Source organism: Pararge aegeria, chromosome 7 (assembly GCF_905163445.1).
Source record: "Pararge aegeria chromosome 7, ilParAegt1.1, whole genome shotgun sequence".
In the NCBI taxonomy this organism is placed as follows: domain Eukaryota; kingdom Metazoa; phylum Arthropoda; class Insecta; order Lepidoptera; family Nymphalidae; genus Pararge; species Pararge aegeria.
In genome coordinates, this window is record NC_053186.1 from 6,827,695 (window position 1) to 6,851,250 (window position 23,556).

Below are 23,556 nucleotides of genomic sequence, written 5' to 3' on the forward strand. Positions count from 1 at the left end.
ACATTTAGTATTTTCATAATCTCTTAACGCTCGTCATGAACTTACCATTACACCCACTTACATTATACACGCATTTCTGATACACACGTCATTGATAACCTCTCTCACGTCACACGTAACACCAACACACAAATACCCACCGAAGCGTTGCACTGCACCCACGTTAGATGCCCTGCGTTGTGCCGTGATATGGTCCCTCGCACCCGTGTCGTTCTGGTACGCTGGACCCTATTGACAATTTGTCGTATACTAATGTGCGTGTGATGCGACTGCGGTGGGTACAGCTGCTCCACAGTTGATGGAGACGCGGACCTCGACCCTGACGCCAAGGAGGCGCGCGACAAAGTGCGCAGGCAGGACAACAACGTGCGAGAGAGGTAGATATACATATACCACGTGACACCAAACACAGACACTATTTGCGCAGTGACTCCCTTTATATGAGTGAAATAGATACATACCACAAATCCCCACCGTTACACCCTTCTCTTACATTTAACGTAGTTACATTCAAATAAAAAAGCGTGATAGAGGAAAACTGTGTGCCAATATCCATAGAAACTCTTCTCGATATGCCGACTTCCATTATACACTGTACTGACACAAACACGCATTACTGAATATACAATTCACACGCACTCTTGTGACTCCACTGTCATATACTTCAAAATTGTACAACGTTTATTGTAACACTTTCTAACATACCATTTTATTTATAGTTTCAGAGCTTTCGTCATGCTAACAATATTGGGTCACAGTATTAAATATAAAATTAAAATGTATTGCGATTTTCGCGTCTACCTGCCTTTTTTTTTTTTTTTTTTCCTTTATGTAAATTGTAGGGTCCTGTATAGAATTTTAAGGTCAATAATTGACAAATATATGTGAAATTATATCGTGATTGACTCACTAATACACTGTTGACTTGCAGCAGTCTAGAACTGTTTTCTGATTTGCCGTCACCACACGTCACAGACAGCTGTGTCAATATCTGATAGATGAACGTATATCGGGCGTTCCATTTGATAATATGAATACATACTCAGGTGGAAGCGCAGTTATCAAATGATTATCAACAACCTCTACAGAGCAATGACAATTTTATCACAGCTTTGTTTTATTTATAAAATATTTTATAATTTTTATAACTTCCCACGTTATGTGGAGTCTGTACAGCACAACTTGAAAATAGACGTTATGTTGGTTTTGGCATGTTTTTACGACCGAGTGCTTCTGACGTTGCGTATAATACGTCAGAGAGGCGGTGGTCCGCTTTTGGGAATGTTTTTTCTTTAAGTTTGAAAAAAGTTAGTAATCTTACCCTCAGGATGTGTTTTATAGTAATTTATAAATGTTACCTGCTTCCCTAAGTAATGGATTTACAGATCCCATATAGGTGATAGATATATAAAGTGTCTATGTTAGTTATGATAACAGTCACCGACGGGTTTACCCGCTCTCCTAGTGTAAGTCTGTGTCAGTTATACAACGTGTAACAGAATTACGAAATAATATTGCAGGATGCATAAGTGTATTTCATAAGGAATCGCCCTGTAAAAATATCAAATCTAAAGAAGCGTATTTATTTTTCCATACAAACGAATTCAAAGCATTCTTAGTGTTTACTTGTGACAACCCTGTTGAAGATAAAATACCGACACGCGCATAGTAGGTACCTACGCTACGCGAGGCATACCGAAGTGACAGGAGTCACATAATTTTAAATTTGCATATGATGTTAGAGCTGTATCTGATTACTTTCAGTAAAAAACTATGGCAGTTGATAACTCAAAAACTATTAGGTTCCCGGTTTCACAGATATGTCACAGTGACAGTACATAATGTACCTCTAAAGCCCGTGAAGTATTATTTAAGTTTTCATTTACACGTTGTATACAATCCTTGCTGCCAAGTGTTTTACCCTGCTTGGGTCACGCTTTTTCCGTTGCTGACATGCATTTAGTTAGTAAGTTGTTCTTGACAGGAGGTCGGCTGAACTCTCTCGCGCGCTGTCTGTGGCTCGGAGGTAAGTTGGAGCAGTTCTATTTATTTTATATTTAGTGTCGAATTTAGTGCCACTCCAAACAGACAACAAGACAAGCGCTCCATAAGTGCCTATAAAGTAGGCCTATGTGAAATAATTCTTCTTCTTCTTACTACAAATGCAAGTAATTAATTCTAAAGTGTGCGCTAGTTTGCCTTTCACGCAACAAGTTAACGGGTTGCCTTTATTTATTGATGTGAAATATAAAATGCGAAGAGTCAGACCGCCTGGTGGAATGGCGACGCGCAGTCGAACTTCCCTTTTATAGGATTTTAAAATGAAGTATCTTGTATTCTTTAAAAATATCTGCGTATTCTATACAAAATAGTTACGAATTTGCAAAGCATCCACCAACGTCTCAATTTCTTTTAATAGTCACAAACAATTCTTTCAGCTTTATAATAATAGTATAATTAAGTATTGAAACAAAATATTATAATTTACCACAAATGCGTCAAGCTAAATTTGCACTTAAGCTTATACAAACCAATGTCCTCAAGGCTCATATTTGCATGCTAGTTGCTCCTCCGCCGACGAAGGTGACGATGAGATGGACCCACAAGCCAAAGCTCTGCGCGAGAAAGAGAGGCGGCAAGCCAACAATGCTAGGGAAAGGTGAGTTTTATGGTATAGACAGTAAGGTACATTATCGCTTGAATGTTTGCATGAAGTGTTCCTTCTTTTAAATTTGATCAAAAAAGGATGTTTATCTTCCATACACCCACTATAGACAGCAACCTACCACAAAAATCTTGCTCTATGTTTTGTGTGTTTTCTTTCATGTTTATTAATGTAATTCATTCATTTGTTAACAATACTATTCATTGATAAAACAAACGATAGGCCATTTTAACGAAATATAATATTGCTTCGGTGCATTAGAGCACCCTACTGTGGCTACGAGCTATGCGTCGTTATGGCTGTTCCGGTAATTCACTCTATTCTTAATTCCATCCGTTTCGAATAAACAAATTAAAATTATATTATATTATTATATGCCATTCCACTGATAATTTAGTAAAACGTAAACAAGAAGCGAAGAACGTGAAGAGTAATAAATTCTACAAAAGGTTAATGGAACGATATTTTTACACAAGCGTCCTAATATAGTTCACTGTTCTGTAATCATGATCGGCGTCTTTTTCTTCCTGGCGAAGTTTTTCAAATTAACGCCCGAATGAAGGTACTGATAAAAGCTTTGTTTTAGGGTTCCGCACCCAAATAAAACGGAACTCTACTACTAAGAATCCTTTGTCTATTCGTCAGTGTGTCTGTCCATCTGTCACCAGAACAGTTGCAGTTTTTACAGTTTATTTTTGTTATCGCTATATGAATAAATACTAAAAAACAGAATGAAATAAATATTTAAGGGGGCTTCCATACAAGAAACGTTATTATTTTTGCTCGGGTTTGCTCCATATCAATAACGGCAACAGGTAGACGCTTGAAATATCCCAGTATATTATTAAAATAAGTAATTAATAAAATTAAAATAAAAGAAATATTTAAGGGGGCATTTATTATTATTGTTTATCTTTATACCATACCACAGACATGATTTTGTTGTCGTTTTTATAGATAATGGTACGAAACCTATCGCGTGTAAGTCCGACGCGCACTTGGCCGGTTATTTTATATAATTTCGAATATCAATGGTCAGCGCTTTTTAACGGACATATGGCGAGTTATACCTTCAAGTGAAAGTATATTTAATTTTTAATACTGTGACCCAAATAATCATTGTGTGACTAACTAACAATATATCAGTTGTAATTGTAATATTTTTCTGTGTGTTTTTAACAGTACTTTTGCAAGACAGCCGTTTGAGCTTGTTAAAGCATCGTTTATCCAAATGTGTACTTGAATGGGTGACCGACTTTGACCTTTAAATGTGTTTCGTTAAGACCTCCAATCCTTATGGAAGCACCTTGGTGGATCTAAGCTCACAAGCCCGTTCTTATATAACAGAGGAAATTCCCAGCAGTGCGACATAAATAGCTCATCGGGGACGTTGTTAATACAAACCCGCTTTTATTGGTCTATTATCGTAGCCATTCCTAGCTAGTGGGGAAAGGTGTAAAATTATTATATTTTTGTTTTTTTAATATAAAACCAAAGATAAATAATATATTGAACAAATTTTAAAACGGTTTATTCGTCTTGTATACAGAGACTCGTTGTATGTAGTCTATAATAAACAAATAAATAAATATACGACGACAGTACACACGTCGCTATCTAGCGCCAATGTAAACGTAGTTTGTGTAATGGGTACTAAGATGACTGATGAAGTTGAGATTCGGACAGATTATATTATAGTCCGACCGAATCTCAACTTCTATCTGTTTCTCTTCTGATTTGATCGCGTAGGTACACGACCCCCATCGCCCGATGATTGCCCCGAGCTTCCTTAATAGGCCTATCAATGAATAATGACGATTCCTTTAGGATAAATATTAATTGACGTTGCCAAATCCCCAGGATACGGATAAGGGACATCAACGAGGCGCTCAAAGAGTTGGGGCGGATGTGCATGACCCACCTGAAGAGCGACAAGCCACAGACCAAGCTGGGCATCCTCAACATGGCCGTCGAGGTCATCATGACCCTGGAACAGCAAGTCAGAGGTAGGTACACGACACAATTCCCTATAAAAATGCCAGTTTAAACGTTGTTCCCATTGAAGGCAATAAATTCGCTGCGAGTCGTGAAGCTGTAATACGAGTGTCTCTGGAACTAAAGTTTAAGGGTTCCTGAAAGGTATGTCTGGCTCGAATGTCTGGTGTTTGTCTGTTGGGAGGCTTCTGCCGTGGCTAGTTATCACCCTACCGACAAAGAAGTGCCGCTAAGCGATTTATGCATCATTTTTTTTTATGCATCATAACTTACCAGAAGGTGAGATTGTCAAGGACTAAATTGTAGTAAAAAAAAACTATGGCAGTTATATTAAACCCATACTCCTACTGGGTTTCCACGCGATATCTTATCGGAACGTTAAATCGCTTAGCGGCGCGTCTTTGTCGGTGGGATGATAAACAAGCTACGGCCTAAGCGTCCCACTAGACCAGACCGGAGAAAACTCTGAAATTATAGATTCCCAAATTGCTCCTGCCCAGAATCGAACCCGAGGTCTCCCACTTAAATCCACAGCGCTAATCACTGTGCCAGAGACGTAGTAAATTTATTTTTAAATTCTATTTTATTTCATATTATGTTTATTCTTGTTTTGTATGACCAAGTCAAACTTACAGACGTCAATATCAGGGGCATACTCATTCAGCCGTGGGACTGTAGGTTTATTTTTAACCTCCGACGCCAAAACGACGGGGTGTTATAAGTTTAACGGGTGTGTGTGTATTTTTGAGTTTGTATGTCGGTGGCATCGTATATCCCGAACGGATAAACCAATTTTGATTGGCTAAGTTTGATGAAAATCGTTCTAAGATGGCTACAAAATGGAGAACTACATACTTTTTCACAACTCCCTCAATATGGGTATCAAATGAAAGAGCTCGGCTAGTAGAATAATGTACACTATGTTGAGAGTCGGGGTTTTTATAAATGTTGTATTCACAGAATACCTATTGGCATTCGCTTTAAAAGTGTTTCACTAATATGTGTTTGCGTACACAAAATTACCGGATGAAAACAACTGTCTTGTGTTGTTTCACAGAACGCAACCTAAATCCTAAAGCGGCGTGTCTAAAGCGGCGCGAGGAAGAGAAAGCGGAAGATGCGCCCAAACTTCTCGCGGCGCCTCTGCACCATTATCAACCCATGCCCGTGAGTATACAGCAGCAGAAGTAGTTTTTTGTGACAGTAAAAATCATCATCACTCATCCGGGGAAGTATTACCGACATGCTTATTATTGCCGCCAAGCAGCATTGGTGTGTACAGGTCCGAAGGGGGCGGTTGCCGTTGGTGGTGGCATAGGCGTGGTGTGATGACAGTAGTAAAGAATCGCTAAAATATTGTACATATCTAATGATATATGATTCATGTATTTTTATTTATATTCGAAGTGAGATTGGTATTTATTTTCAATAAATAAAACTGCAAAATCTAGCGAGCCGCCATGACAGGTGAAACGCCGAATTCCAAATTAGACGTCACGTCTACATAAACATAATTTGGTACGGTATAATTGAATACAGTTGTGTTTTGTAATTCCAAACTATCAGTTGCTAAGTTTTTATTTGTTATGAATGCCAAAATCAATCATCTTTAGCAAGAGACAAAGTACTATTTTTTTTATAATTATTATTAGTGTTTTTACCTACACTTTGAGGAATTATCAATTTTATAAATTTAAAATGCATGTAAAAAACAGTCGTTATAAGACTGATGTGAAAGGTATATACTAATTTCGGCATCGACGGTAGAAGTGCCGTAGCTTAATTGGAGAAAGCGCTCAGCCCGCGATTGCCAGAGAGTCGCAGGTTCAAATCCGTATCGGTTCCGAAATATTTTATATGCAATTTAAATTTATAAAATAGACAAGTACTAACTGAAGCTTTTATTTGCCTATGGCGTCACGAGTACGGCCAAGACACCCGGCGAGAGTTTTCTATCAACAAAACCTTTTATTTCTGCAAAAATAAGATATTTCTTGGATATAGTAAATACTTCCAAACATAATAGTGCAGTTTTTCAAAATAAGTCATCACGCCTGTCACAGGCACATGAGGTTTTAACACCTACGTCTCTGGTTGATGGACACAGGGCGACACTTTGTACGTGTTTGGACGTGTTCCTTGAATGCCCTGGGAAGTGTTGCTATTGTTACAGACAATTGTTTTCTACTTACAATCAGGTGGGCCATCTGGTTGGACGGTCAACGTGCTATGGTTTTTTCTTAGTGCTCTACAAGATAGCCCTTGACTGCAATCTCGCCTGGTAGTAAGTGATAATGCAATCTAAGATGGCAGCGGGCTAACCTGTTCGGGAGTATCACAGTTACGTTTAACCCATACCTCTAAAACGGTTTCAACGCGACATCGTACCGGAACGATTAATAGGCTTAGCGGCACGTCTTTGACGGTAGGGTGGTAACTAGCCACGGCCGAAGCCCACAAGACAAAACGTTACAGATTTTAAATATTACAGTTAAAAATCTTATGGTTGATATCAGTGGCGTGCATAGAGGGTATGTACAGGGTATGCAGATGATATAAAATAAAGAAAATCTCTTTATCAAATACTTGAGGGTAGGCTTTTTATAACTCGCACTGGAGATTTTGTTCATTTTATATCGTCTGCATACCCTCTATGCACGCCACTGGTTGATATCAAGGTTAATACATGCGGGACACTCATTTTTCTTATTTTCCCCACAGGGCATGGGCCAGATATCAGGTCAACCCCCTTCAGGGCCACCGCAGCAATAGCGACGCCCCCCGCGCCCCTGCGCGCTGCCGTGAACCCCCTCTGACCCCCGGACACCCCCAAAACCTCGTTAACCCTCGCCAATGACCCCTAGCCGGTACTAGGGCGTGTTAACTGTGTTTATTGCAAAAGATGTTGTAATATATATTTGTTTTTGTTGTATTAAATGCAAAAAAGGACATTTTTATTATAGACTTTCGCTGACACAATGGTTTGCGTTCAAAAGCACGCAAGTTAGTTTACAGCTCATTATTTTTTTTCCGTCCAATATTTCACTATATTTTTCTCAAAATATCGTTCTTATGATGTTTTTATAATTTTTATATAAATACATGGTAGTTTCAAAGATATTAAAACTTTTTTATTTTTCTATCATATTAGGAATTTTTTGCATTTTTTACAATTAAAAAAAATAATTAAAGCGGAACAACACATTTAACCGTAAATTGAATTAAAAAGGCGTTACTTTAATTTTTTTTATAAATTGTATAGATTAAAAATAAAGATTCCCAGTGAATTTATTTTATACTTTGACGTTATACCTGTCAGCTCGAATTGTTACTCAAGTACAGCTGAGCGGTCTGTACACATGGTTTTTTAACCTGTGGTGATTAAAAAAAAATAGATACATTATTCCAAAGAGTGTTTAAAAGCAGTGCGTAGTGATTAAATGGACTTAAATAGTTAAGTGTGTATATTATACCTACAACTAGATTTATTACGTAAACGGGAGTTGTGACGTCATAAGGTGGAATGACGTCACGCTGACGTCAAAACGACGTCACGCGACGACAGCCCAAAGACTTTGGGATATCCACAATTGTAAAATAAAATAGCCTAGATCTATGTATAGGTACCTTTAGTGATAATATAGTATATGGAAAAAAAGATATTTTTAATTACCGATTTTAAATATTAGTTTTTTTTCGCTGCCATAAGCGTAGAATATAAGATTCCGGAGTCCATTTTTTAATCATAAACAAACATGGCAACATCGCTCGTCCTATCGTTTTGGTTGGTCTTTTTTTCACTCGGAGTTTCATGGAATAGTACTCAGCCACTAAAGTTAAACTGCTTGACAATAATTCTGAAAGTGGACTTCGGATATATCAAGTTATATTTAGGCATTATTTGTGCGAATGGTCACAGTCTAAGCGATTCTCGTATTTGTCGCACCTAAAATCGATGTTTTTTTTTGATATATGGTTGCATTTCCGTTATAGATTTTTGTACGAAATCAATCATACATCGAATAGGATTGTTTGTCGACGAATACGAAAATCGCTCGATGTGAAAAATGTGTCAATCGAATTTTTTTTTGCAAAAGGTTTAATGCAATATGTAATTATAGAAAAGGATAGACATCTTGTCACGCAAACCCAAAAAATTATCATTAAAAAATTTAGGTTATAATATATTAAAATATTACACAGTATACAAAATTGAAAATTTAATCCCTGATTTTACTAACTTTCATCTCCTCGGGGAAAATAATTTCAGCAACGAAACTATTTTATGATTTAATGTAGACACCGTTTTATGTTTGCGTTTAATACCATAAAAATTGTTTTTTTTTTTGTTTGCAAATAAATAAACAATAAAAGGGTGGACTGGAATCCGAAAAGTAAGTTCAAATCTCACCAATTGGCTGCATTAGATCCACTCCCCTAAGCTTAACGATTGGTCGAAGGAAGGAAAACAACTATATTTGGCTTCGCGAGACAAGGTGGTCGCCACTCTATAACATGTTCTTAGACACAGGTGGCTGCTGACTTACGTATATGTACTTAAGAATTATATCATACTAATCTCCAAAACTCCAGTGAAAAATGTTTTTTTAACCGGTTGATACGCTTTTGCGTATTTTTTGTTTTATTTTATACACGTTTTTTTTAAATATCTTAAATGTAGTAACTATTGTTATTTCAGTATCGTACTTATATATTTTGTATTTTATGAAATTGAACGTATCAAGTTTACTATGCAAAACGTTTTGTGACGCGAATAAAATATTTTTTAATGATCTAAAAATTAATCGATTTTTTGTTGATTTTGATTTGATTTTAATAAAATTTGTACATATGCATTCTTATTATTCTTTTGCATGATTTTTTATATTGCTGTACAGATGGTATGGCAAAAAATGTAAACAAATGTTTTGTTCAGTAAACTTTGTTTGTTCACATAAATTTTTATAATTTTTCTCCAGTTTTTAGTTAAATGAGCATATATGGGCATATTTTTTCGGCATCTAATAAATAATTTTAAAAAGAAATGAACTATTTATGCAAATGCCATATTATTTAATAATTATTGTCTAATTTATAGTTTAAATTCTGCATAATACCGTTTGGAAAAATAATAAATTTTGAATTAAAAAAAAAGTCAAGACGTATTTCACGTGGTTTGTATATAAAAAAATATATGATATTTAATTTTGAAGCTCAATATTTCGATGGTATAAAATTATAACGTATTTTGTAGTTGCATTTTGAGTTTTTTTTTTTAAACAAATCGATTTTGTATGATAATTTTTTTTTTAATAAACGATCGCTTTAATACATGACAGCGCTTTAGAGGGTAGGACGAAGAAAAATGGTTTCATTTTGATTGGGAGCAATTGCGGACTGTATTCAAGTAGTCAGTCGATTACGTAAAGTACAGTCTGAGCAGTTGTTAATTGTATTTACTTGCGAAAGGCGTTCATTTTTGACCGATTCGATGGTCATATACCGAATGCACAAATCAACTACTGTATTCCCGATAACCTCAACTCGAAAGTCGAAAGTCTCAACTCATTATACCTTTATTAAAATATGCCTATACATTTTTGAAATACAATATTGTAAAGTGGTAATGCAAGTGATAGTTATACGTTAAATACACTAGATATTGTCACAATATAGATATACCTTCTTAATTAGCTCATAAAGAGGCAGCAATTAATTTCCCAAACCTTCTATCTTTAAAGTAATTCTTATTTAGTAATAAGGATTTTCTACAAGTAACATTTTAAAATATTTTGTGTGAAAATGTAAATTAACGAAAATTAATTTTTAGATTTGAAAATGCAGAAAAATAATCGTTATGCGGATATAAAGTTATTGATTTATGTAATGGTATATGGGTTATCGAAATAGGCAAAAGGGATTTCGTTCGTGATAAATACTATAGTTCTAAACTCTGTATTATATAGTTTTAAGGTTAATTTTTTTTTGACAGTTGAATTCTCTGGACAATATGGCGGATATGATATGACTATATAAGATGGCGACCGCGTCGAATAAAAAAACAGTTTAAAAACATTTTTTTGAATATTTGGGACAGTATGGAGAAAGTATTATAACAAAAAAATTAAAATCAACTGAATTATCTACCAGCTATCAGCAGCATAGTTAAATCTTCACTTTTTTTTCTAAATATATATGCATCATGAGTTTGGTCAAATTTGAGGATTTATAATTTCTAAGTTAGCTCAGGTCTAATGTGGTTCCTACTACCACTTTGCTAGGCAAATATAAATCCAAATACTTAAAAATATAAGGCCGCTTACAAAGCGGTTAATTTTATTTAATAAAAATAGGATAAACAATTTGTATTAGTCAGTGTTGCTGGCTTAAAGTACTAAAATAATTGTTTTAAATAACAACAGATTTTTTTTTTTTAATTCGTACATACATACATGGTTCGTGGTTCTTACATACTGTACACGGGCGAGCTAAAAGAGCCAAAAACTATAAAGCCATAAAGGCAGCTAATAAAAAATATATACTGTCCCAAACAATTAAAAAACCGCCTCTATAAATTCGCAACGTAAGGTCGTAAGTTGATTGAAAGTAAAAAAGTTCAAAATATTTTTCTTTTCTATTTTATTTTTAGTAGTACCTAAGTGATCACTTAATCATTGCGTCTTAGTTATTAGTTGACTTTCTCTTCCATTTAGCGTTATTGTATAAGTTCTTTTTTTATTTTAATTAATTAATTATTATTATTGTCTAATATTATGATTTTTTTGTTGTCCGTACATACAGTTTGTATGTAATATGGCAGGTTTATATATACGACCAAAAATAATAATACATATGTGTTTTATGGCATGGCCAGCTTTGATCGCCAGCCTACTTTCGAAAGATCGCCAGTTTAAATATGCCGTGCTTAATATTAATAGGTGACACTTAGAACGAGCCCTGTTCGTGAATGACATTGGAATAGTATATACCAGCGAAATGCATTATGTGACGACAAATTTGACACCTTTCAACACTTTATCAGTCAAGTTTACCCTAAACGGTACATGAGACCAGTGTAACTCTGAGATGTTTATACTCTCGTGAGTCCGTGGTACCATACTACTGGCACTCGATGTTTCGATGTTTGAAGTGTTGTTGTATGAAACTGCTATCGAGTTAAAAGGGCTAGACACCAGAGTTTACCCTAAAAGGGATGAAAAAAATAAACTGTCAAGATTGCCGTCGCACATTGCAGTGACGATTTTAATGTTATAGCGAATAACGCTGTTGCACATTTAATTTAATGTGTGAATCGCACGCAAACATTGTGTTCTTGTAAAAAATTGGAATTCCAAGTAAGGAAAAATGCCTTGCGTGCGGTGCGTTCATTAAGACCTCTTCACCGGTTTAATCAGCCAAAAACAATTGATATAGATTTTGTGGTACGTCAGATAAACCGCAAAAGTTTGACGTTTATTGAATGTAGCATTAAAACAAAAAAGTCATATCGATCGATATTATATAACAATTGCAAGAAACGTGGCCAATAGATCAGGTGCTGTAGTGAATGTTAACAGCTTTAGGGCGCAACTTTTCGGGCAAGCACAGTATGGTGGTATCGGTGGCGTGCCGAGGCGTCTTGATTCATGTTAAGCTTGTATGACATGTGTCTTGTGACGTCAAAATTGACGCATTACTAAATTGACAAAACTTGACGTCGCAAATGCGAGTATAATGTAAATGTCATAAAGAATCATTGGTTATTCTAGACAAAATTGCAAAAGTATCTGTCATCATTCCCATATCAGTATAGACCAATTAACAAACATATACTACGCCACTTTAGTTATCGAGACTAGCTAGAGTAGGCAGGTCTTTGTTGCGGATATGTATTGCACGCCACTGTGTTATAGAACACATATATATATTAAAATTTGGGTATTCGTGCTCGTACCATCAATGATAATTTATTTAAGGCACTGGAGGTATTCTGTTGTATTCCGGCAACAATCCTGGAGATTGTGTACCTATGAGGCTTGTATCTGCAGTTTTATTTTGTCAACTGTCGCCAGTCGCGCGGCCGACGCGCATAAGCGCGCGTGGCGGCGCGAACGGCGTCAGGTTCAGTTCAAATGCATAGTTTAAAAATATGATTACAAGAAAGCTCTAATTATAAAAATGAATAATATTAATTAAATATAAATGTGCCATTCATTTTGCTATATTTCGTGTTTTATTTAATTCTAAACTACCCACATAATATACGAATGCCTGCTGAACTTTATAAAATTAAGATTTTTAAGTGATATTAATTGAACTGTAAAAGAGGTCAGCCCTAAACTTTTTAGGAAAGGGACTATTTTTTTATAATTTTATTCAAATCTGTCCGTCTGTTAGCAGAACAAATTCAACAATTGTACCATTTGGACCCTGGAAAGAGAAAATATCCGTAAAGGAAAAAGAAACAAATTTAATGTTAAAATACACTTTATTTTTAACATACATAAAGGAAGATGAAACACTGTATACAAGTGTGACACTTAAAGATGACAAAGGTAGATGACCACAGTTCGGTACTATCGTCGGTCCGTCTTGCCGATGCCTCGTTTGCCCGCATACAGATGCTTGGGTTTCTTCGTACCGATGAATCTGTCTGCCTCTCCCTTGAGACCCATTTTCTTCGTCTTCTTCGCGATAGCCACATGCGCGAGGTTCTTCGCGCGCTTTTGCATCTGTGGAGATGAATAACAGGATGTTAAAGTTTGCAATCATTTTTGATTACCTTTGCGTTGTGGTATTTACCGCGTTAACTATAAATTGTTCATGTTCATTGTTATAATGCAACCTTCCTGGATAAACGGTTAACCTGAATTCTCGCATTAATGAAGATAATGAACATAAACAAGAGTAAGAACAAAAGTAGAGTGATTGTTTTTATCGTGGGTAATGCAAGATTGCTAACTTGTAAGCAATCTTGCGACCATAACGACCAAACTGTTTAATGTCGGCCGCGATTTGACTGATTGATCGATCGGGTCATGTTGGGTGTTGAATGGGTGACCTGGCAAACTAGACCAACTATCTTAACTACTATCACAGTTGTGCAATATCCTCACTACTATAACAGAGAAAATGTGTTAGTTCGCTTTGTTGCCTATTTGCTTGTTTTCTATGTTGTCATAAAACACCCCAATCCACTGGCATACAGCCAGTGAAAGAATCTGAAGTCTGAAGCGGGAAGAAGGTATTGACTGACTGTACAGAATTGAGGGAACTGACCATCCTATCTGTTACAGTCATTATAAGCTGCAAAAAATCTTTTATCTACTATCTATTGAATGTAGGAGTCAATAATGGGAAAAAATATGATTGCATCAATCGTTGAACCGATCGTAACCTGGCACTCTGTGTCCAGTACTTACCGCCACGTCCTTGACCCCTTGCTCGTCTCTGGCGGGGCGGCTGACGGACCTGGTGCGGGAGTCCACCCTTGCTCGTTTGGCCACGGTGGCGGACTGCGAGCGCGAGCGAGAGCGTGTCTTTGTGAAGTTGGCTTTCTTTGTGTCCGACATGTCCACGCCTGGGAAACGAAATATGCATTTCTAGTAAGACTAAACTGTGTATAAGGCTAAAGGTTGTGAAGTAATGCTATCCTGTTCCAAAAAGAACATATAACAATAATGAAAATATTTGTGTACAAATACAATTGGAACCAACGTATAACTCTCTTTGTTATATATTCATTCTCCCTCGCATAGCGTAATGTGTGTAATTTCTTCAATAATTCTCGAAATAAGTCAGTTAAATCATTCTTACATATCAGTATCAGTTCGCGTCAATGTAGGGCTGAAGTGTATCGAAAATGCACCCGTATTTTTATCAAAATACCCACCAACTTACTATATACTATACACAACAATGTCATGAACATTGGTTGTTATTAAATATAATTTAAATTGGTTCTTGGAACCATTTCAGACATCATCATCATCAGTTGAGCTTACAGTCAAGGGCTAACTTATAGTCGAATGATAAAAATCCAGATTATTATTCTCGAAAGTCCCCAAGTGTAGTAGGGGTAGAATATAAAAGTTACCGAGTTTCTCCATCTCGTCCCGGAGCTTCGTAGTGGACCGGTCGCGGTCTCTCGCGCGACTTGTCCGCGGCATAACCGGCTTGGTGGACTGCTTGATGAGGCGTGACTCGTCTTTGAGGACTGCCTTCTTATTGCTAGAAATATAATAAATATATTTTATCACTGTTTAAACAATATATGTTCTTTTGACTGCTGCCTAACATTAACAAATACGGTACAAGAGTGCGGCAGGATTACACGCTAGGCGTGTTTTCAGCACTGGTGAAGCGTATTCGAAACAGGCGCTACGAGCATGCGGCCCCACACGCCTGGCGTGTTTAAACTTATCGCGACAGCTATGCGGCCTTTACGCAACAGGTGTGTTATTACATCACTCGTATTTTCTCATTTATTTATTGAACAACATGAAAACCCAACACTTGTCGCATTTGAATAGCAATTTGTATTTTTTTGTTGGATAAAATAGAATAAAACTTTAATGTAGTCAACACAGATTTTCTTTTTTTCAAAAATAATCATTTTCTAAAGAGCTTTAAATATAGTGGCTTTACATCTGGTAGGTACACTATTTTACTATATTCAAAATCGCGGCAACGTCAACCTGTGTGTAACTTGTGAATGTCATTTACGAATCATGATAAATAAATAAGTAAAAAAACAGTATTAAATACCTACTTACATACGAATGCGGATTGCCGACAAAGAAGCAAATTTTAAAATAATATGCATTTTAAATATAATAATCCTTCCAGTAAATATACAGAACCATTGTTAAATTTACTTTTAAATTCGAAACAATAGTAACTCATTCCTGAGTAGTTTATTGGTACCGCTGGCCGCACCGATAACGTTTATTTAAGACGATAAGAAAAAATAAGGATGCGGATGCATCGTTTTGTAATTCTGTCGGTATAATGGAATGCAAACCGATATTTATAAAATAAATTATTGACGATACCGATACCAATGAAAATAGTGCAGGCGAACTCAGGCGTACAAATATTAAAAAATATACAAATAGACGTCAAACTTATGTTGCGGATACCTTTATTGCAGAAAAACATTGTAGAGTATGCTAAAATATAGGACGACGATTTTATATCGATATCAATATCTATTTCGCGTCCCTATAAAATATTTTAAAACAATGCAATTATCTAGGTGGGTATTATTTAGTGATCGATGGTATTATACTATTGTTGCAAATATTTGGTCGAAAACATGTTTTTTATATGAACTTGTTAGTTATACGTGTGATGGTCGATTCTCTCGATGGCATGGGAATTATTAAGAAAAACACTCATGTATAATGATTAGATAACTCACAAAACAACGAATTTTAAGTAGGTATACTGTCTAATATATAATAAAACGTAATTGCGTTAACGTTTAACTAATATTTAATAAAACGTACTTGCGGTAACGTATAACACACTTGTTGCGTAAAGGCCGCTCTAACAGTATACACAGCGTTTGTGTTTGCCGCACTCGCAGAACGCCGGAAAAACACGCCCAGCGTGTTCGGCCGCATCCTTGTAGGTACATTTATTTTAACACGCCTAGCGTGTTCGAGCCGCACACGCGTTACGTAGTTTTCAAACACAAACGTTGTGTTTTCAGCAGCCAACGTGTTAACCCAAGGGTAAATTACGGACAAAACATTGGAAAATGTTTTGTAATCATCAGCATCAACCCATTACCCTCCCACTACAAGGCACGGTTCTCCTCTCTGAATGAAAAGGGTTTAGGTCGTAGTCTACCACGGAGGCCAAATGCGGATTGGTAGACTTCACACGCGATTGAGAACATTATGTAGAACTCTGAGGAATGCAGGTTTCCTCAAGATGTTTTTCCTTCACCATTTAATGAAATTGATAATACATAACTCCGAAAAGTCAGAAGTAAGTGTCGGGGCCGAAACCTTACGTGCGTTACGATGCGTACATTATAATGGACACTGTAATACGCAATCGACTACCATCTTATCAAAGAGTCTTGTTTAAAAAGGGTGTCAAAACATACCGTATCTGTCTAGCGAGCTCGCGAATCTCCTTCATAGTCTCGTCAAGCTCGATCTTAGGCACGGCGTACAAGCCGCCCGCCGTCCGGAGCTCTTCCTCCTTCTCGAGGTCTGCCAGTTTCTGGAAAAAGACAACAATCATATTTTAACATTTTATAACGCTTGCAAGAGGTACAAATTGTTATAAAAATGAATACTAAGGTCATTTTGGACGTTCATTTTTTGGTTTAGTAATAAAGCATGACATTATATTAGAGAATTATACAACTTTCGTCAATGTGTCGTTGTCGTATGTGTCTTTGCGTGCAATAAAGTATACTTAAATATATTTGGAAATATTTCTTCTCTACATTATATTAAGCGTAAGGTTTGTAAAGATATATAAAGGATTACGTAAATCGTAGAAAATCTTGCATATGAATTATTGCTGTAACTACAACCTATTGTTGTGGGTTTCTGTAACCAGCGTTAGATTGAATTTTACGAATGTAGTTTATATTTTATATATAACTATCCTGTAAAAATTATGTATGTGAGCACCAGAAGTACCATCTATTAACACGTTGGCTGCTGAAAACACAACGTTTGTGTTTGAAAACTACGTAACGCGTGTGCGGCTCGAACACGCTAGGCGTGTTAAAATAAATGTACCTACAAGGATGCGGCCGAACACGCTGGGCGTGTTTTTCCGGCGTTCTGCGAGTGCGGCAAACACAAACGCTGTGTTGTTTAAATATACTGTTAGAGCGGCCTTTACGCAACAAGTGTGTTATACGTTACCGCAAGTACGTTTTATTAAATATTAGTTAAACGTTAACGCAATTAATTAGATAATTGCATTGTTTTAAAATATTTTATGGGGACGCGAAATAGATATTGATATCGATATAGGATCGTCGTCCTATATTTTAGCATACTCTACAATGTTTTTCTGCAATAAAGGTATCCGCAACATAAGTTTGACGTCTATTTGTATATTTTTTAATATTTGTACGCCTGAGTTCGCCTGCACTATTTTCATTGGTATCGGTATCGTCAATAATTTATTTTATAAATATCGGTTTGCATTCCATTATACCGACAGAATTACAAAACGATGCATCCGCATCCTTATTTTTTCTTATCGTCTTAAATAAACGTTATCGGTGCGGCCAACGGTACCAATAAACTACTCAGGAATGAGTTACTATTGTTTCGAATTTAAAAGTAAATTTAACAATGGTTCTGTATATTTACTGGAAGGATTATTATATTTAAAATACATAGTATTTTAAAATTTGCTTCTTTGTCGGCAATCCGCATTCGTATGTAAGTAGGTATTTAATACTGTTTTTTTACTTATTTATTTATCATGATTCGTAAATGACATTCACAAGTTACACACAGGTTGACGTTGCCGCGATTTTGAATATAGTAAAATAGTGTACCAGATGTAAAGCCACTATATTTAAAGCTCTTTGGAAAATGATTATTTTAAAAAAAAAAAAAATCTGTGTTGACTACATTAAAGTTTTATTCTATTTTATCCAACAAAAAAATACAAATTGCTATTCAAATGCGACAAGTGTTGGGTTTTCATGTTGTTCAATAAATAAATGAGAAAATACGAGTGATGTAATAACACACCTGTTGCGTAAAGGCCGCATAGCTGTCGCGATAAGTTTAAACACGCCAGGCGTGTGGGGCCGCATGCTCGTAGCGCCTGTTTCGAATACGCTTCACCAGTGCTGAAAACACGCCTAGCGTGTAATCCTGCCGCACTCGTGTACTGTATTTGTTAATGTTAGGCAGCAGTCAACGTGTTATTAAACAAATTATTTGACTTTGACATAAACTTAAAAAAGGTCTTACCTCGAAGATGTCTGGATCGATGTAGTCGGCAACGTTGTGTCCCTCCCAGAACTCAGGGATTGGATCGTGACGCTCTTCTTCAGCTATATCTGCGTAGTTCTTCTGTAGATCTGTAAATATAAATAAACAGATTATGTTTTATTCTTGTTCTCATTGAAAATGACCGTTAAAATTACAATAGTTACAATTTTTGAAGAGGAAACTTCTTAAGCTACTTTGAGCGGTTCTTCTGTGGGGGAAAAACTTATAGGCTTGCCTCACCGATGACCTTACTACTTCTCTGTATACCAGTCAATTTTGTTAAAAATAGAGGTCAGTTATATAACACGAAAGTTTTAAACATCTCCTACTCACCCAGAACATAATCGTCGCCTTGCTCCAGCTCAATCTCTCTCTCCAGCTTCCGTTTCCTGGTCTCTCTCTCAGCGCGTTTCTCCTGCTTGGCAAGTACACCGGGGGGCAGCACGGGCGGTCGTGCCTTTGTGTCCCGCGGGGAGGGGACCGCCACGTGAAGGCGGTTCAGGATGCCATCCACCTGCGGACGTGTTTCATCATTATCATCCCATTACCGGCCCACTCCGGCCACCGGCCACCGGCCACAGGGCACGAGTCTCCTCAGTATGAGAAGGGTTTGGCCGTAATCCACCACGCTGGCCATGTGCGTGTTGGTAGATTTCACACGCCCTTAAGAACTCTCAGGCATACAGGTTTCCTCATGTTATTTTTCCTTCACCATTAAAAAAGTGATATTTTAATTGCTCAAATTAAAAACGCACGTAACCCCGAAAAGTCATAGGGTACCGGATATGACTGCTTTAAGCAATGGTAGTGAGTGCCTCGGTATCACCTTTGTGCCGGCTTCGATAGTTACCACCCTACTGAATACCGGCAAAACATGCTGCCACTATTCACCCCGAACTTTTTAAATTTGGAACATCACCCACAACCAGGTGAGATATCAGTCAAGGGCCTACCGGTGGAAATTAATAAAAAGAATCGGACTGTTACCTTCTTGGTCCTCATTTTCTCTGTGACCCGGTGCCCAAGTAGCCTCTCGCAGGCTTCTATCTTGACCTCCTGCACACCCTCCTCGGTCATGGTGGACATCCTCATAACAGGTACGGTGCGGAGCTCGGAGTTTGTGTCCGCACTGCAGACAAATAACAAAAAAAAATTAACTTCCGGCTGATGACAGAGACCAAACTATATTTGAATAGAAAAGATAAATTATTGAATAAACACATTTGCTGTACACTGCAGCAAAAAAAGAAAACACGGGGCATTAGATAGAGGGTGCAATTTGGTGGATCTCTTCCAGTCAACTAAAGGCGTTTAAGTTCCTAGCTATAGGTGCAAGGTAGGATAGGCTATTAAAGTAAATAAATAAAATTCAAAAACAATATTTTCAGATTTTTATTGAATTTGATTGTTTATGAAAAAATAATTTTCTCTAGGTATCACCTAAATAACTGGGCATCCGATAAAGGCGATTCCTAGGTTTACTGACAACAGGCATTAGTCTTTATAATATAGGGATTTGTTTTTTTTCTGTTATTAATTTATTTGTAACTTACTTAACAAGGTTACCCTTAGCGCAGTTGGTCTCCAAGTCCTCGATTAGAGCGCGCTTGTTGGGAGCCAGCTCTTCAGGCTTCGCCACGTCCATCTTGTTGAGGACCACTATCAAAGGCTTGTTTGAGAACAGCGGCTTAATGCTCTCGAAAAGGGAGATCTGGAAAACATCAGTCAACAACCGGTCAAAAACATAAACAGAGGGCCAAAGAGTAAGACTTGTATATTGAACCTAACCTTGTGAGTGGTCATTCCAACCACTAGACCATTCAAGCAATTTATTTATATTATCAAATTTGAATGCTCATAGACTTATTTTTGTCTAATGTTTGATTGGTAAAGAACAATAAAATGAACGGATTAAAGAGAATAATAATTAAGTGTTGTGAGAAACTTCATATAAAGGGTGCAATGTCGACAATTAGACATGCTAACCACCACCACAAATTGAGATCAATTTGTAACCACCATTGGCGGAATTTAAACATTCATATAAATATATTTTTACATAAAATTTCCTCCGATTTGAAGTTGGTTAAAAAACAAATTGTCACCTGTTCCTCAATACTGTGTCCACACTGCTCCGAAGGGTCTATGAAGTAGAGGATGGCAGCTCTGAGATGCGCCAGGGCTGTCACCGCCTGCATTTCTATCACATTCCTCTCCTCCAGTGGGTGATCAAGGATGCCAGGTGTGTCAATCACTTGCCATCTCAAATATTTGTAGTCTGTGTGTCCAACATACAAACTCTTGGTTGTGAACGCATAAGGTTGAACTTCTACATCTGCCCGTGTTATCTGAAAGTAGTAAATAAAAATATATAAGGGCCAACAAATGAACATGGATTATTCATGCATTCTTTAGTGTTTAAAAATTCCAGTGGCAAATCACTCCGGGTTGCAAATTACATTGGGTTAAGGTTAGGGTTGACAATTAGAGTTTTGGGCTACTTTTAAATGAAAATTGAAAACTGAAGTTATATGTTACTTGTGATTATAAAAAGAAATCTGAATCAAGTATTAGTGATACTTTTTATGGGCGGTTCTAACAATGGGTGATCTAGTATGATATAGTTATTATTACAATTGTTAACATACCTTGTTGATAAAACTGGATTTTCCCACATTGGGGAAGCCACAAATGATAATTGTGCGTGTATAAGGGTCTATCGATGGTAGACGTGACAAATGTTGACGCACCTGAAAAAATATCATCATCATCACAACCCTACTTTCAAAAGAGAGATTAAGAGCAACCATCCACCATCTTGCACCAGTGCAATTGTTAAGGAGTACTATCACATGGAAGTGATAATAACTGGAACCCAAACGATTTCCAAACCCCTAGCTGTAATCGGGGCTTTCTGCCAAGTAACCTGCTGTAGAACTGTGAACTAATTTAAGCTTTAAGACAAGCAAAATAAGTTCCATTGTATTTGGATAGTTCATTTTGATACTCAGAAAACTTCACAATTATAAGGTGATTATATTATCACATGTGCCATGGACCTCCAATATCCAAAAGATAGAGGAAGGAAAATTGTGATAAGTGTTAATAAAATGTAGTAAATGTAGTTTTAATAAAATATAGTCAAGTGGAAACCTGTTAACAATAATAAAAATAAAGGTAAATCTTAAATAGATATGTATGTACCTGTTCAAGATATGTCAGATTAGCAGATTGTCTCTTCATAATAGTGGCCATACGACCCAATGCTGCCCTCTTCAGTTGCTTGCAGCGGTACAACGAGTCACCAAACTTAAGCAGGCGCACATAGTCCTTTGCTACACTGAAATAAAATTAAAATTTATTCTGAGTGGTCCTATTTAAAAAGCACTTTTGAAACATGTTTTTCTGTTTGTAGTGACTCTACATCCGATTCAGGTTTTACCAAGATGTAGACAGCAAGAGACTCAGGAGTTACCATTTTTCTATCTTTTATAATATAAATTTAATATTTAAGTTAAGTCAGGTTTTTTATTTTTGCTTTATTGCACAACAATGATACATGCATCCAAAAAGGCAACAGTTTGTATGTAAATTTACATGTTTGTGACTCCTTCATGCTGCAACTGCTGAACAATTTTAACTGAAAATTGGAATAGAGATAGATTATACAGTGGTAGTAATACACAGGCTCTTTTTTATCCCAGTTAAATCCACTGTTCACTGGCTATTTGTGTTCTGCACAAAATTGCAATACAAAAAAAATGCTAAGGATTTAGCCAGGGATCTCGTACTTAAGACACCAGTGTTCACCACCAAGGCACTCAACTAAACCTGTTTTATTATATTTGTTTGTTTAGGCAATCGATTTTCTTTATAAAATAAGTTCTACTCTTAATAGTTAGAATGCACACTATTAAGTACTTTAACATTATTGCACCATCATTCATCTCCATCATTTTGGCAATCTAGCGATGGCACTTTAGAATTACAATTGTTACCATAGATGCACCAAGTTTAGCCCTCCTTAGGTTGATTTCAATAAGAATTTGGTTGGTCATCATAGTCTGACATTGAGCATCCAACATAAACAACTGTTTTTAATTTAAATTAACAATTTATTTTTTTGTATTTCTATAAACTCACTTGTCTATTAGATGTCTAGCTGTGTTTAACTGTCCAAGGCCAAGCTTGTAATGGTCTTTATCATAGAGTACATTCATTAAATCAGCATAGAATGGATGGACATCATCAAGTTTAGGGAATTCCTGCAAAAAGTCAAGGTTGCTTCATATTAGGCCCTAAACCAAAGGTAGACCCGAAGGTGCATTTAGAAACCTTGTAGCTTTAGTTTTAAGTTACCAAATGTATGAACGAATGCTTTATAGGACCCTGTAATAGGCGGACTTGAAATAATAATTTTAGAATTTGAATGAAATCAAAATTCATGTCAACCCAATATTATCCATTTCTAGGTCTGTAGCTCCTCTCATCAGGGATGATTATAGAAATAAGAACATGCGAACCACTGGACCAAAAAAGCAGTTCATTCATTAAATTTTTATATAGATATTCAAAAATTATTAAAATACCTGTATGATTCGTGATAATCTATCATGAAAGTTCTGCTGCGTAAATTTAACTTTTCGTATGTAAAACGCTCGTATTCGCGTTATTTTATAATGTTTGTGCACAACTGTTGGTGTCTTTCTTTGTGTTTTCGATAGAATTATATCGATAAAGTCCTGAAAAAATAAAATATTGAATTGTTATAGGTTAGACACTGTTTATTCACATAATAATTTAATAAAAAAATGATATTTACCTTGGCTGTGGGGACCACAGCGATTTTTTTAAAGTTGTATAAACTCATTTTGATTTATTTAATGGTCATTTAATATTTTAAATAAA

The 23,556-nt window shown here is 36.3% G+C and overlaps 2 protein-coding genes across 22 annotated transcripts in view; one reads left to right on the top strand and one right to left on the bottom strand.

The window, feature by feature from the left end:
• LOC120624984 (transcription factor 12-like) overlaps positions 1-9,669 on the top strand; it is a 110,579-nt gene extending 100,910 nt beyond the window's left edge. For 10 of the 21 annotated variants that reach the window (XM_039891866.1, XM_039891868.1, XM_039891849.1 and 7 more), the window contains 5 exons: positions 1,985-2,026; positions 2,564-2,659; positions 4,526-4,671; positions 5,718-5,827; positions 7,382-9,669. In XM_039891866.1, the coding sequence (XP_039747800.1) occupies positions 1,985-2,026; positions 2,564-2,659; positions 4,526-4,671; positions 5,718-5,827; positions 7,382-7,432 (445 nt within the window). In that variant the 3' untranslated portion in view covers positions 7,433-9,669. Of the gene's footprint in view, positions 1-275; positions 378-1,984; positions 2,027-2,563; positions 2,660-4,525; positions 4,672-5,717; positions 5,828-7,381 lie in introns of those variants that run through there. The other 11 variants (XM_039891856.1, XM_039891859.1, XM_039891863.1 and 8 more) reach the window with 5 other exon arrangements.
• A 3,460-nt stretch (positions 9,670-13,129) lies between these two features.
• LOC120625174 (nucleolar GTP-binding protein 1) lies at positions 13,130-23,518 on the bottom strand. The gene is made up of 14 exons (XM_039892152.1): positions 23,471-23,518; positions 23,238-23,390; positions 22,792-22,913; positions 21,853-21,988; positions 21,297-21,398; positions 20,754-20,996; positions 20,202-20,359; positions 19,636-19,777; positions 18,982-19,162; positions 18,628-18,737; positions 16,779-16,897; positions 14,757-14,890; positions 14,083-14,240; positions 13,130-13,392 (listed from the first exon to the last, which is right to left on the bottom strand). The coding sequence occupies exons 1-14, from the start codon at positions 23,516-23,518 to the stop codon at positions 13,237-13,239; spliced, it is 1,962 nt and encodes a 653-aa protein (XP_039748086.1). The 3' UTR covers positions 13,130-13,236.
• Between the last annotated feature and the right edge of the window lie 38 nt (positions 23,519-23,556).

Excerpts from the sequence above, each read along its gene's own strand:
- LOC120625174 (XM_039892152.1), bottom strand. The coding sequence starts at position 23,518 with ATGAGTTTATACAACTTTAAAAAAATCGCTGTGGTCCCCACAGCCAAG. Across the intron at positions 19,163-19,635 it reads AGAAAATGAGGACCAAGAAG|GTGGATGGCATCCTGAACCG; the intron begins GTAACAGTCCGA and ends ACACGTCCGCAG. Across the intron at positions 18,738-18,981 it reads AGGCGACGATTATGTTCTGG|ATCTACAGAAGAACTACGCA; the intron begins GTGAGTAGGAGA and ends TTATATTTACAG.